Raw genomic sequence first — 15,113 nt, forward strand, 5'->3', positions numbered from 1 at the left:
GCTAACTGTGATACTTTCTCGCAGTGAAAACAAAGAGCAGTTCCGTTGGGTCCTCTTTCCCTCATTGATTTAAACAAACAAACAAAAAAACCAACCCAAAACAGCAACAACAACACAAAAGCAAACAAAAAACACAAACAAAAAAAAGTCTGGAATAATTAGAGCAGCACCTAATATCTTCACCTGATGGATTCTTTAAATACACACGTATTCTTTTACAGAGAACGGTGACTTTCTGGCACTTGATCTTGGAGGGACAAACTTTAGAGTTTTGCTGGTGAAAATTCGCAGTGGTAAAAGGAGAACAGTTGAAATGCACAACAAGATCTATGCAATTCCTATAGAGGTGATGCAGGGAACGGGAGAAGAGTGTGTATCTGTGCTTCTCTTCTGCAGCACTGCTGCTTTTTAAATACTTTGTTAAGAGCAGTGTAATGTACAACTTCAAACGCATGACTTTTCTCTTTAAAGCTGTTTGATCACATCGTTACCTGCATTTCTGACTTCCTGGATTATATGGGAATAAAAGGTGCACGGCTTCCTCTCGGCTTCACGTTTTCCTTCCCTTGCAAGCAGACCAGTCTAGATGCTGTAAGTTCATTAGTATTTTTTAAATCTGCTTTTATGCTTATGCTAGGTTGTATTTCTCTGCCTTCATATCACCTACCCGACACTTACAGGCAGGTCGTGTGAGGGGAGGGTTCATGCTCTGACCCTGACCAGTACAGCTTGTCCTATAAACAGCTCCTTTAAAGGTAGCAATGCAAGTGCTGGTTGGTCCGTGGCTGTGACAGATGAGAGCATTTACAGTTTCCGTGGTGGTGATAGGCCCTTTTTAATGTAACATGTTTTTTTCCAATCATATAAATCTGCTGGACTGTGATACTGCCCTGGTTTCATGAGTGATAAGCACAAGCTGGGTCTGACCTTCCCTGCTGCCAGCGCCTGGTCCCAGGCTGATCTGGTTTTGCTGGATGGAGTGGATGAACCAGGAACTGCGGAACCTATAACATGTCCCTGTCAGCGTATCCTTGTTTTCTTGGCTCGCCTGTTTAACTCCTTCACTGCCATGCATCTTCACCAATTCCATCTGTGCAGCTGTTAATAATATCTGGTCTACTTAGCACTTTCTTTGTAGATAGATATCTTTTCTTTCACACTTTTTATTTTTGAGTTTGTTGCATTGCTACAGTTTAGGCAGTAGTCCTGTCTCCTGGTGATGTGGCTTTTTAGTGAGCTGCATTTTCAAAAAAAAATAGTTTTTCAGTCTTGAACTATGGTATCTGAAGTTTTCCCTTTCTTTTTTTGATTGGTTTTTATTTTCTGTCTTTCGGCATGATGCAGAATGGTTCACTCATTAGCAAGTGTTTCTGTCTTGGAAATCTGGAGACTAAGCATGATTAGTTTTAGATGCAAATTCCAGAGATATATATAGAGAGATTTCTTTTTATAAAGTCTTCTGTATAACTACACACTAAAGCATTTTAAATTTCAAGTGTAGATGCAAGGAAGTTATTAGATACAGTTACTCAGTGATGCTTCCTTAGAGGATTATAGGATATGGGGCATTTTGTAGTGTATCGAGAAAAGTGATAACCTATTTGCTTTCTTTTTAGGGTATCCTCCTCAACTGGACAAAAGGCTTCAAGGCTACAGACTGTGAGGGAGAAGATGTGGTGTATTTGCTTAGAGAAGGAATTAAAAGAAGAGAGGTGATTATTATTATTTTCCTCCTTCCTCTTCTTCCTCCCCTGCAGAGTTTACAGACCTCATGGGTCAGGCTGGCTCCCTCTTGTGGGGTTAGCATGCCTCGAGGAAACGGGCTGGGCCTCCTGTCCTACACAGGTGTTTGTCTTGCAGCAGGTCCAGATATAGCAGTCCCTGATGGCTTGTGGCTGTACTGGCTCTGGTGCTGGCACGTAGCCCAGTCACAACCCAGTAGTAGGATGGTCTAGAGGGTATGCAGCAGAAATGGGAGAGTTCAGCCACCAAACTGAAATTGCTACTCAAAATGAGCCATGCTGGAGATTTTTCTTCACTCTTTTTTTTTTTTTTTTTTTTTTTCCCCAGAGGCTTCTGAATTTGCTAAATTTGGCAGACCTTTCCAAGCACTTTTCAAACCCTGTGACAAACGTCACTGCATTAGAGCATGGAGAAAGCAGGAATTTCCAATGTAGTGATTGTAAGAAGGCTTCTCAGTGCACCCTAAATGACAGTTCCCTCCTCACCCCCAGCTCTTGTTCTTGAAAAAGTCTTAAGCAGCTTAATTGAAACTTTCTAGGAAAGGAGGAAAAACAGCCAGAGGAGAGCTTAAGTTTAACAGAATTTTATCAGTAAATGTTGCTGTATTTGCTACTGCACTGCTGTAATACAGAATGGCGATAGATCTCTACGGTGTACTTACATGAAAGATCTGTTCTTAAGTATGCCTAAGCCAATGAGAACAGACAGGAATATACCTTCTACTGCTGCCATAGTCCTGTAGTAGGTAAAGCATGCAAGGAGCCTTAGCTACCTGCTGGTACGTTAACTTCTCATTTCTGCACAGGTAAACCTGGGCCAGTACTTCCAGTTGTTTGTTCTTGGTGTGTTTTGACAGTGACCCTTTGTTGTGTTCCTTTTGTGTCCCCTTTGGTGTTAGGGGTGGCTCCAAACCCAGAGTTCTCACTGTTTTATTTTTCTCTTCCAAAGGAGTTTGACTTGGATGTGGTGGCTGTGGTGAACGATACGGTGGGCACGATGATGACTTGTGCTTATGAAGACCCAAACTGTGAAATTGGACTCATTGTGGGTATGTGTTAGAAATGCTTTTTGTTTGGCACTTTTTTTTTTAAATTAAACAGCATGCAGACACCTGTCTGTATTCTCATGGAGCTGTCCCTGTGCTTACCTAAAAATAGAGCTAGGGTGTCCAGAAGTGAAAGATTTTGAGATTAACAGCTATACCTTCAGAAGCAAGCCGTGTGAAGGAGTTGAGCAAAATTCAACAGCCAGCTTGGTTCTGTGCTTGATCATTTGAGATGTCCACAGGCTATAATGCTGAACAAATCCTGCCTGTTTTAACTGGGAAGATGCTGTGCTGCTTGGGAATCGAGCAAACTTGAGCTCAGGTAGTTTTATCAGCTCCTGGAGTATTTGTTAGTTTAACCCATAAGCGTTTCCCTGCCTGGGTGTTCAGGTGGCCCACAGTTTGCCTTGAGCATGTGGTCTCTCAGAATAAACTTGTAATGCACAGCCACAATTCTTGAATAGCATGCAATGGAAAGATCTGATAGACAAAGTGCAGCAGCTAACAGCTTCCTTCCCAGCAGTGAAACACCTGAAATAATTCCACAGGTGACTGCTGATGCCTTTGCAAAATCTATGCCTGGGATTTGACGGTCCCTGTAGCATGGGTGCTGTGAATTCTCAGAGCTCTCCAGATAAAGGAGTTTGCTGGGCTTTGCCAGGTGAGAAAGAGAAGGAAGGGGACAAGGCTTCTGTGAGCTTAAATAACATTTTCAGTTGCAAAGTGACTTGTAGGAAAATGAAACGCCACCAATTTCTCCTTCAGACAGTTGGAAAATGTCCAGGATGAGTCAGCACAGAACAGTGTGGGTAGGGAGCCGTGTCTGTGAGCTCCCTTGTTGACATGCTTTCGGTGAGAGTTCCCTGCAGGAAGGGCAGCATGTCCTTGGGATGCTGATAGCATCCTCTGACTGTCTGCTGCAGCCCTGCCTCATTCGGTGGCCTGGGTACATCTGGGATAAGGAAAGCAAAAGCCCCAGGGCTCTAACAACTCCCTCTCCCCCGCTGAGATTGCCTTGGCTGCTCTGATGGCTTGCTCTCCCAAGCTGCCCTGCTCTCTGCAGTGCAGGGAGCTGGGTGAACTGTCCTGCTGCTGCTTGTCAGGCAATAATATTCTTGCAGGGGTGAGTTCACATCGTGCTGTCTTGTCTGCTTGGCACCTCTTCTCCTCCTGGGAGAACCGATGCTTTGAGTCTCCCCTGCTGCATGCTTTGGAAACTGCCACAGATGAGGCTGGGTCCCTGCTGGCAACAGGAGATATCTAAAAGTCTGTCAGCCTAACAGGCTGTATTTAATGGCCATTCACATAGTCAGGAAGCCTTTAGCTCATTCTGGACCGTGAGACTTGGAGGCTGGCCAGTGCTGACAGTTCACACTGGGTCTGGTCCACCTTGCTCCTGCAAGTCTTGGTCTCTGTCTGCCAGCCCAGGCTTTTCCCCAAGACCCTGTGCTGAGTCTCAGCTTGGCTGCAGCAGGGAGAACTGTGGGAGGACCGACTTTTGCTCAGGTTGTATCGATATATCACCTAGTGATCACAAAGTAAAACACGCTTGCCAGTATAATTTGTGCAGAACCTGTGATGCAGGACTCACGTGATAGTTTCCTAGGCAACTTCACGAAGTCTTGTGCCCCGGGTAGTAGCAAATCTGCCTCTCTTTGCTAACAAAGCTCTGCTTCCTAAGACTTAGTGCCCATGGAGCACTTGGTAATTACCACAATCCTTAGGGTTCCCTTTTAGCAGAGTCAAATATGGCATCATCTCAATGTGGAAGTTACCTGCCTCCCTGAAAAACAATAGAAACAATTGAATTTTGTGCATCATAAAAACAAACAAGAACTAAAAAATGCCCTGCCATTAGCCAGCAAAATCCCTGGGTTTTTCTTTGCCTGATGCCTCAAATCTTCCTGAGGTTTTCACTTCAATAATTTTTCCCCTGAACTTTGAAGGTCTGTGGGCTTTGTGGAAGGTGACTCCTAACTACAGAAACTTCAGATTTCATCTGGCTGCTTGCTGTGGTTTTGGGTTCAAAAACACTTGGAGGTCAGCGTGCTGAAAATGCATGCTGCTGGTCCCCCCGTAACATGGGACCCTCAGCCCAGCCAGCCTGGATGAACCTCTGCTGCTCTGAGCCATGCTGAGCAGTGTGCCACAGCTTCCCTATAATGCACTAATATTCTCCCTTAGTTTAGGATTATCAAAGTATTTTTTTGTTTGTTTTTCCTTTGTGACTTTTGGAATTGACTTCATCATTCAGAAAAAGCACCTTCAAGATCCACCAGAAGGTTTTGTCAGGACTGTTCTTGCGCCAGTGTTTTGTTCAAAAAAAAAAAAGTACAAAAACCACAGAAATTTCACTATTTTCTCTTTTCAGGAACTGGCAGCAATGCCTGTTACATGGAAGAGATGAGAAACGTAGAGATGGTGGATGGTGAGCAAGGACGGATGTGTGGAACATGGAGTGGGGAGCGTTCGGGGATAATGGATGCCTGGACGATATCAGGACAATATATGACAAAGCGGTTGATGACTTTTCACTAAATGCTGGAAAGCAAAGGTACTGTGAGATAAATGCTGTGCTAAGAATAAGCCAGGCTGCCTCAAATGTTTTTGAGAGAATTGGATTTCTCCCCTTCTCAGAAGGGAGAGATTAAGAGTGGAAAACGAATGCAGCCCTTCTGTCCTGTGGGATTTTCCTCCTCTGTGCCTCTGGTTGCTTCTTTTTTCTAGTTTCCCAAAGGACAAACATCCATGATCTTCTCTTTCTGCTTTCTCTTCTGTATGAGCAATGAATATCTTTATCGTTGTCTGGCTGTTTTGCAGCCGTTCATTTAGCTACAGCCAAATTCCTCTGCCAGTCTTTTGGGTAGGCAGAGCTGTTGTGGCCACTGAGCATCTGCCCAGAGCTTGTTTGCAACAGGGTTTTTGGTGAGAACTTCAGGAGGATTTGAATTAGTCAAATATCCTTTTTCTCATCCCATGTTGTACTTAAATGTTTAAGATGGCTTGTCATTCCTATGCTCTTGGTCTCAGTTTAATCTCTTTTAGCTGAGTTCTGTTTGTTCAAGGGCTCTGCCTCTTGAAATCCTCAGCCTAGACCTGCAGGCATGGTTGGAGCTCAGAGCTGGTCACTGTAAAGCAGTTGCAGCCAGCTCTTAATCAGGCAATATTCTGGATGACGTGCCACATCAGAGGACCTGCCTTTCTTGGCCCTGGAGGATGGATCCCATTATCCCATTTCAGGAACCCAGCTCTTGCATGAGCAAGTGCTTCCCTGCCCCCATGAAGAAAGAGCTGACAAGGAGATGGACCCTGCACAATGCTCCTGGGCTGAGGCTGCTGCATGCCCAGACTGCAATTTTTCATAATTTCTCTGCTTTGACACGGGGGCAGTGAAGCTATTAAGAAAGTTGTGTGACTCCATCAAATCTGCCTGGAAACCTGGGGGATGCAGGCAAGTTGGCAGCTCCCTTGGGAAGCTCTTTAGGGTTTAGGGCACAAACAGATGCAGAGAGGCGGACGCTGAGCAAGCCTGATGCAGCAGTAGGGTTGGCATGGAGTAAGCAGCTAAAGGCAGAAGGGGAAACTGCCAAGGGGGATAATTTATTCCAGAAGAAGTTAGGCACTCGAGAGGGAAGGCGCTTGCTGGGTACAAGCCTGAGAGAGTTCATGGTATTAAATGGACTGCGTGGCTTGCTTCCAGGTGGCTGGTGTGCTGGGCTCAGCTCAGTCCAGGGCAGAAACCCTGCTCAGAGCTCCAGGAGGTGAAATAAAGGATGCGTGGCTGAATGAACTTTTCAGTAAATGAGAAAGTGTTCAGCTCTTGTTGCTGAGGGCACAGCTCGGTCATGGACCACAGAATGCCCCTTTCAAACCAGAATGGTGCTGGAGGGGAAGGGGGGCGAAGCAGACTCCTGCTCTTAGCATGGGGCTGCCCCGTGCCAGCGCTGAGCACCCCTTGGTGCGTGCCAGGAAGAGATCTGCAGGTGGAAAATATCCCTCTCTAGCCTGGGGCAAGCCTGCCAGTGGAAAACTCGGGTTCTGTGTGCAAAGTGAGGTCAAGAGGGGTTCAAAACACTGTGGTTCCTCCCTGTGGCTTTTGGGCTGTTATTTCCCTGCTGGGAACCAGGTGCTGGAATTAACCGAAAAGCACAAACCAACCCCAATCCCCTGGATTGCTTGTTTACAGGTCAGTGATCCTGGGAACGTGCTGAACATACCTCTTCACATTCATTTATTTATTTTTAATTTCCACAGGGTGCTTTGCAGCACAGGACTCACTTAAGAACTCTGCACTCCAAGTGCCTGTACCTTGTGCTTTTCCTGTAATTTTCCTGCATGGAGCCACTGAGCTTTTTCTGTTCAAGGCCTCAGCCAGGGTTTGAGAGGACTCCCCAAACGCTGGGCAGTGGAGACTGGGTTCTGCTCAGGGCTGTTGCTGAGGGATGCACAGCAAACTTACTTTCAACCAGGCAACAGGTTTTCATTTCTCCTCTTTGGCAGAAATAGCAGCCATCATCAGCAACTGCCTACCTGGGGGGAAATGGTAGTGAGGAGTACGTGAGGTATTTGTAGACGGACTCGCAAGGTTTTCCACTGCTTTTTCTTGCCCAATTCTTGTAATAAATGGCCATTCTTTATAAATCACTTTGCATATTGCATGACCCCAGCATGTGCAGGCAGGACATCTAGCTGATATGCACTTTTTGCCACTTTGCAAGTATGAGCTGTGTCCTCTGAGCTGTGCTGCTGTCTTCCATTGCAGGTACGAAAAATGATCAGTGGGATGTACCTGGGGGAAATAGTCCGCAATATTTTGATTGACTTCACCAAGCGGGGGTTCCTGTTCAGAGGCCAGATTTCAGAGACGTTGAAGACCAGGCATATCTTTGAAACCAAGTTCCTTTCACAGATCGAGAGGTAAGAGAGCACGGGAGGCTGTTCAGAGTGAAATATTGTGGTAATGCTCATCTGGTGATGCTGGGAGGGGACTGACGGCTGGAGAGGATGGCTCAGTGCTCCAGAGATGATTTTGGTTTCATTGAGAGCCTGTACCTGTGCAGAAGGGCTCTTTAAACCACTGGAAATCAGGCTGTTTTCCTGTGCCTGTTGTGTGCGCCTAGCTATAACTGTTGAACTGAATGACAGCTAGCTGAATGCGTGCTTCTTTAGTGGATATTTTTGTGTCTTTATTGCTTAGACACTATCTTGAAATCTGTTGAGTTTTTATGGGGGGGGGAAACAATGAAGTCGGTCATTGAAAATACTTTCCTGAAATGCGCTTGGTATGAAAAGAGAAGGGGAAGCAACGCAGAGCTGTGCTCAGAGCCCTTCTGGCTTGCCTGTGCCCCTTTCCTGCTCTGCCTGAATTTGGCAGCGGCATGGAGTCGGGGTGGGTGCATTTGCATTCTCTGGTCTCTTGTACCAGCAGCAAGGGTGGCTGCGTGGCCTGGGAGAGTGGGTGCAGCTCTTGATGTGGAGGGGGTTGTGCTGGTGGCTCGACTGAGGAGGGCCTTTAATTAAATGCTGTGTTCTGCTCCTGCAGTGACAGGTTAGCTTTGCTTCAGGTGCGAACCATCCTCCAGCAGCTGGGCCTCAACAGCACCTGCGGACGACAGTATCATTGTCAAGACCGTGTGTGGAGCAGTGTCCAAGCGAGCGGCTCAGTTGTGCGGGGCTGCATGGCTGCAGTTGTAGATAAAATTCGGGAGAACAGAGGATTAGAGCACCTGGAGATTACGGTTGGTGTGGATGGGACGCTGTACAAGCTACACCCACAGTGAGTGTTCACCTTTCTCTGTGTTTGTTTGCCTGTGACCTGTAACGTGTTGCTGCATGTCCCTTTCCAAACTGATTTCTCTTACTTGCTAGAATAAGAGCCAGGGAAAGAGATCTTAATCAGGGCTGGTTGGGCTTTCTAAAAGGTAATCAGAGGATCATGAAGGATTCAGGGGGCTGTGCCAAACTAAAGGCAACACAGCTGCTGGGCAAGTTGGAAGCCACACAGGAAGGCGAATGATCTCTTGGCTATGCAAAGGCAGTGACAGATCAGTGCTCGAATGCCTGGTGCCTCTTGGGCAGACATTTCTGTCATCAGGCAGAGGAGGTGGGCTGCTGCAAGCAGGGGGCAGTGAGGGCAGGAGTCTACAACAGCTAGCAACACAGGGAGGGGAGGACTAGTGCCTGTCTCCAGTGTATACAGAAGGAGGCAGGTAGGAAGGGATACCATGCACCAATCTCGTCTTTTGCACTTTGCTGTGGCAGAAGAGATCCATCTAACCCCGCATGGAGAGAGAGCAAAGGGCTGGGATGAAAGTGCTTGCCCCTGCTCCCAGTCTCACACCCACTATAGTTTCCAGCGTTTTATTTCTCTCTGCTGTGAAAGGGGGAGTGCTGCAAAGGCCCGTGGCGGTGCTGTGCTCTGTAGGTGCTGCAAGACCTCCCTTGCCCACTGCCATTGTTTCCCTTCACAGCTTTTCGAGGATTATGCACCAAACAGTCAAAGACCTGGCACCCAAGTGCGATGTGACCTTCCTGCTTTCAGAAGACGGCAGTGGGAAAGGGGCAGCACTCATCACGGCGGTGGGATGCAGGCTTCGTGATGCCGAGCAGAACTGAACTCCACAATTCCGGCCCTGATTCTGTCTTGTGAGCACTTTCTCATAAGCAGCGACTGCGTAGTCTGAACTGGTAAATAAATAAATAAACAGAACTCACTGCTTTATTGGGAAAAAAATACAACTAATGACATAAAAAGTATAGGATACAAGATAGAATATGTGCTGTTAATAATATCTCCTGTTTATGGACCCCAATCTGCATGTTTCTTATTCACCTTGTTGGTACCTTCCCCATCTGTAGGTCATGGAAAAAATCAGTCTATAATTTCTGCAGATGTCAAAAATCAGTTGTTGTCTGAGATGAAATTGCCCCCAGTTGATGTGTGTTAAGAGCTGCTGTTGCATTGTACCAAGTGTGACCTTTGCAGCATCCCTGTTACGTGCACCGCCAGCACGCTGACCACCAAACCTGGGTGTTGAAGCTTTTAGTGAAAGGGAAGCAACGGTTCCCTCCTGCATATCTACCTACTGTTGTTTGTTTAAAGCAATTGTGGAAAAATCGCGGTGTGTCGGCACTGTGCACGTACATGACTCTGTAGTGGGACTTGACAATGTGACTTACTTGCTTCCTCGATGCCTGTTTTGTCATGGTAAAATTAAAGTAAACGCCCTTGTCCCATGGATCTGGTTCCACTGGTATTTCCCATTGCTTTGTGAATAGTGTTGTGTTACCGAGCAAAACCTGTAACATTTGGGCAAGAAATCCCTAACGAGTAAAACACAGTGGTTGGTGATTGGGTAATCCAAATCTCCAGACCTGGGAAATGGGTAGATTTATGGTCCCTAGGCAGGCTGTGCTGTATTCATCTGTTCAAGGGGTTGTATAAAAAATATTTTTTTCTGTTGTTATGAGTTTAGGTCAGGGCACTGCAGCTGCCCTTCTACAGGATCTGCAGCCAAACAGTGTCACCTGGATGTGTACACCTCTGTCTCTTGCCTTAAATGGGTATTTGCTTCCACGCAAAGCTTAATCTTTAATACTGTAAGCAGCCACTCGAACACGAACACTCAGGTAGAGTTAATGACCAGAAAGGGATGTGAGGGTTGAGTTTGACCTCGACATTGAGGACCTGGGTGCGTAAACTAAACAAACCACACAGACAAAATCGGACCCAGCTTATTCCATGAACTAAAGCAGCAACAGGGTTCGTGTCATATACACTTGGTGTATTCCGCCCTCTTGTCGAGCTGATGCCATTATTATACTTGCATAGCAGTTGCATTACTTAAATCGAGAACCAGTTAGGAAGGCAAAAGGTAACTAACATTTGCAAGTCACGCCGCTTTCTGCAAAGAGGGAGACCCCACAGCAGTATTTAATTCCCGCTCTCCTACCAAAAATGAATTTGAGACTTCTGCATGGTTTTCCCTGCTCTCTTCTCCTGCAGAAAGTAGATGGAAATTTGCAGGCTACTCTTCTCTGTCTCTTTCCACCCCCTAAGATTTGGATTGCCCTACCTATGATAACATTTCAATATGCATTATGGTTGCACTGTGAGTGAATGTTGTAAAGTAACATGTGAGTTGCAAGCAGTCATCGCAGCTTTAAGTGTGTGTCTACCTGAAAAATTGCATGCCTAACTGGTTTTGCAAAGGTAGAGAGTCTTTTTACTTTGCACACTAGTAGCTCCGATACTAGTGTTACGTGATATTTGTGAAATATTAAACTTTTTTGATGTGCGTTAACTGGTGTTTAGTGGTTCTTTCTGGAAGAGATTCTGTCGGCTGCTGGCTTAGGCTTTGGGAAGAGCTATTGTGCAGGGAGAGCTGTAACCTAATCCCAGTGGTGCCGGGTTTTGTGTGTGTGTTTTTATTCCCGGGCGTTCAGGGTCAGATTCAAACAGAGTGGTGTTTTGTTTGACACCATACCTGCCTTTCCTAATGTGGCTCAGCAGAGGCACCGAGCTCACAACGCCCAAAACTTAGGGTGTGTGTAGTTTGTCTGCGGTGTGTCTCATGCCCTGTTGTGCAGGGGAAACCGCAGTGCAGGAGGACTTCAGCCCACTGCACCAAAGCAAATGTGATTATGTTAGGCTTTGCCAGATACTCTGATGGCTACGTTGCGAGTGCTGCGCTCCTGCAGGAGCCTGATGCACAGCAGCGCCTGTAAGCGCACGTGCACGAAGGGCTGGTGCTTGCAGAAGCGTGGCGTCAGGTGCTCCTGCACTGCTGGTCTGCCACATCCTATGTTGGAGTTGTGTATAAAGGCCCTTCTGCATATACTACAGTTGTAATTCTCCCCTAACCCATTTTATGTTACAGCTTGAGTAGTCTGACAGCCTTGATCTGCAGCTCTGACCCCAAATAGGAGGCAGAAGAAGCTGAGAAGGTTTATGGGTGGAGGGGATGCATTGCGTTTTAGTTGCTGAAGTTTTTCAAATCTTATGCCTGCCGTAGGGGTGGTGTGAGCCGTATGGGGGACCTGTGTTGGAGCTCTTCAGCATCTTAATCGTTCTATGATCTGTGGGCTAGGCTCGGTGCAGGACAGAGGATGAATGTGAAGTGCAAGTTAAACTTGGTCATGGGGTGACCGTGGAAGTGAGGAGATGCTGGCAGAGGTGGTGTTGTTTATTGGATCCAGCTCATAACAAACAGGGAGTGAGTTTGTGCTTCTAACAGCATGACCGTTCCTACTGTGGACTGTAGGTGATGTACTCGAGAGAAACAGCAGGACCTGGTGGGACTTCCATTTCCAAACTTCTTCTTACCCCTAGGAAACTTGCAAGTGAATCACAAACTACAATTGTCCGGAGAAATGTCTTCAGTGTTAGCCAAGCAATGACTGAGATTCTTACTTAAAGCTTTTATGCTTGGTGATAAATCATAGTCTTCTTAATTGTTAAACTGTAGAAATTACTTCGATATTGACACACAAATCTTACATTTCCTGGGGAAAAGGCCATTTGCATACCACTGTTGTAATGTCATCTGCTCCTTATTCCTCTGGGGGTTCTCTCAGAAGCCTTTTGAATAGGTTTAAAACAAGCAGCCTTTGTTTTGTTTTGTTTTCTTAAAAAAAAATAATAGCAGAAGGCAAATAAAGTGTTTCTGAACTTCTGAACCCTGCTCTGTGCTTTTTGTTTGTTCCTTTGCTATAACAATGAGATTCTTCAAATGTTTTTCCTTACAGTTTGCAGGGACTCCTTGGTACTTAGACCATGAGTAACTGTACAGTGGGGGGATTTATCGCTGACCTGGACACTTTATACTGCTGTGTGGCATTTAATCAAGTCTATATTTATACGAAGAATTGTACGCGTTTACTCTGGAGCACGGTGTTCCTGTTACCTCATATATCACAGGAAATAATGTAGTTGGCCATGGCATGCCCTCTTCTTTCCAATGAGGGCTTGGGGCATCTCTACTTCCTCAAACTGTTGTTATTTCTAGCAGACAGACTTCTCAGGATCTGCAGTGTGAGTCCTTCAGGGGACGTGGAGCTTCGCTTGCAGACAGGAGAAATCATCTTCTGCTTTCTGCACCAGAATGAGAGAGATGCCGTGAGCAGGAAATGTTGGTGCTTGTCAGGGGCTGCACGGGGAAAACAGTGTTAGCACCTCCATGACACTTGGGCATCTGAGATGGGATCCAACTGGCTGTTACGGTGTGATGGAAGATGGGATGCTCAAGACAGACCTGTTTGGTCCCAAAGATCTGCATTAGAAAGCTGCTGGAGAAGGGCTTTAATGCCTTACTGTCACCTCAGCTGCACGTGGGAGAGGTACAGCTTATGTATGTAAAATAGTGAACTTGTTGTGCAGGTGTTCTTCAGTTCCTTGAAGCATGAGTCCCAGAGGTGTGTGCCTCACCAAGCGCCTCTCCCAAAGTGTTTTGAATCCCTGTAGAAGATGACTTGGTGGTGGCTGGCTGTCAGTGCCTGTTCCTTATTGTTCCCCCCTCTGCCCTGCCGCACCCTTACGGTGTGCTCTCAGGAGGAGCAGGCTGGCCAGTTAGGAGGGCTGGGCAGATAACATTGAGGCTAGAAGCTGCCTACTGGAACAATTTAAAATGATGAACATTTTTTAGAAAGGCACACAGCCCTGTGCCGTCTGCCATGTCCTATTAGTGAGATAAGTCTGCTGGGCCTCTGTGTAACATAATTGTCCCCCACAGCAGCCAGCAAGGTGGAGGAGATTAAGTGGAGAAGGAAGATGTATCTGCTGGTTTCTGTACTGAAATAGACTTGGGAAAATCATTTCCCTGAGCACTTTTGCTGTTTAAGCAACAAATCTTTGTTCTGAATTTACTGCAGAAGTCAAGCCTGGCAACGCTTTGTAGCTTTTGTTCTCCCAGAGCACAGGGGAATATTTGGAATAACTGGGACTTGTTGACATTGTAGGAGCCTCCTGTATGCCAAGGTATGTCTCTGTGATGTTATGTGCCAACCTGTCACAAAAGGTGAAGGTGGTTGCAAGGTGCTACTTATCACATCAGTATTAAATACTGCATTGCATTAAGTATTGGGCTTGTATTTCAGCTTGTCCTGTTCTGCATGTCTGCACATAATGTCTCAGGCTTCGAAGATGACATATTTCAGCCTTTATTTAAGTATCTGAGAAGAGAAGAACAGTGATGACAAGATGGGGTAAGTCTGGAAAGGGGAACGAAGGGACTGTCTGTGGTGGGGACCATGGTGGGGTTGCTGAGGTTGGGGTACAGGCAGCTTTGGAAGTGCAGAGCTCTGAGATGTCACCAGCTGTGCACCACCCCAGTGTGTCACACCCGGGTGGCCCTCTGCTCCTGTAAGCAGGCAGTGGTGCTGCAAACTTGACTGCTCAGCTAGGGGATTAAGGAGCTACGCTCAGCAGCTATTTTTGAGCACCTTCCCCAGTGACGGGAGCTTGCAGCCCCTGTGACCAAGCCTGCTTAAGGCTCTTCAGAGAGCTTGATCCCAGATGAGGTACCACAATTATCTATGTGCAGGTGGAGGAATCGCTCGAGCACACTTCAACAGGAAAAATACGTCGTGTTTTGGTAAGCTTATAGAAATCCATGAAAAGATGACTCTTTCTTTGAGTTGTTTCTCACTTCTAAATGATGAGAGATGGTGCAGGTGAAATCACAGGCCTGAAAAGCCCAGAATTCAGGAAAGATTCAGGGCAGGCTTTTCCGCATGGGTGCCTTTGTTGTAAAGGAGCTCAGCTCCACAGCCTCATCCACCTCAAGGCTGCTGAGCCACAGGAATTAGCTGCCCACACACCCCAAGGGTCCGCCCAGACTGGGCCAGATGAGCCCCAGCCTTTCTGTTCCATCAGCTCTTTTCCAGATGGAAGTGTCTTGTGGAACAGAGAACAGGAGCTCGCTATCAGGAAGGGAATAATTGATATTCTACTGATTAGTAGAATGCTGCCTGAGGTCTGTTTTGCTTCTGTTTTGACTTGATGGGCAAAACCTGTCTTTTCTGTATTGCAGCGTGGGTTTAAAGGAGGGCTGAACTTGTATCCAGAGCTGAGTGATGTTCAGACCTACATGGATATAAGTCTTGTTTTATTGTCAGAGTGCTTTTGATGCTGATGACACCTGTAAAAGTCCCCTAGGAAACAGACCTGTCTCAGGACATCTACAAACCTGCTGCCTTTAAATGGTGTCTTAGAATATGCCCCATCCCTGGAAGTGTTCAAGGCCAGGCTGGATGGGGCTTTGAGCAACCTGGGCTGCTGGGAGGTGTCCCTGCACATGGCAGGGGGTTGGAGTTAGATGGTCTTTAA

General features: G+C 46.5%; 1 protein-coding gene across 1 annotated transcript in view; it reads left to right on the forward strand.

Annotated features, from left to right (window-relative positions):
* Positions 1-11,091, forward strand: part of LOC121072992 (hexokinase-1-like) — a 35,305-nt gene extending 24,214 nt beyond the window's left edge. Inside the window, 11 exon segments of the mRNA XM_040563403.1 lie at positions 222-369; positions 471-591; positions 1,617-1,712; positions 2,692-2,791; positions 5,160-5,234; positions 5,237-5,361; positions 7,551-7,705; positions 8,331-8,394; positions 8,396-8,462; positions 8,465-8,564; positions 9,259-11,091. Of these exon segments, the coding sequence (XP_040419337.1) occupies positions 222-369; positions 471-591; positions 1,617-1,712; positions 2,692-2,791; positions 5,160-5,234; positions 5,237-5,361; positions 7,551-7,705; positions 8,331-8,394; positions 8,396-8,462; positions 8,465-8,564; positions 9,259-9,403 (1,196 nt within the window). The 3' untranslated portion in view covers positions 9,404-11,091.
* Positions 11,092-15,113: the final 4,022 nt, after the last annotated feature.

The sequence above is a fragment of the Cygnus olor genome, chromosome 7, assembly GCF_009769625.2.
Source record: "Cygnus olor isolate bCygOlo1 chromosome 7, bCygOlo1.pri.v2, whole genome shotgun sequence".
Lineage (NCBI taxonomy): Eukaryota > Metazoa > Chordata > Aves > Anseriformes > Anatidae > Cygnus > Cygnus olor.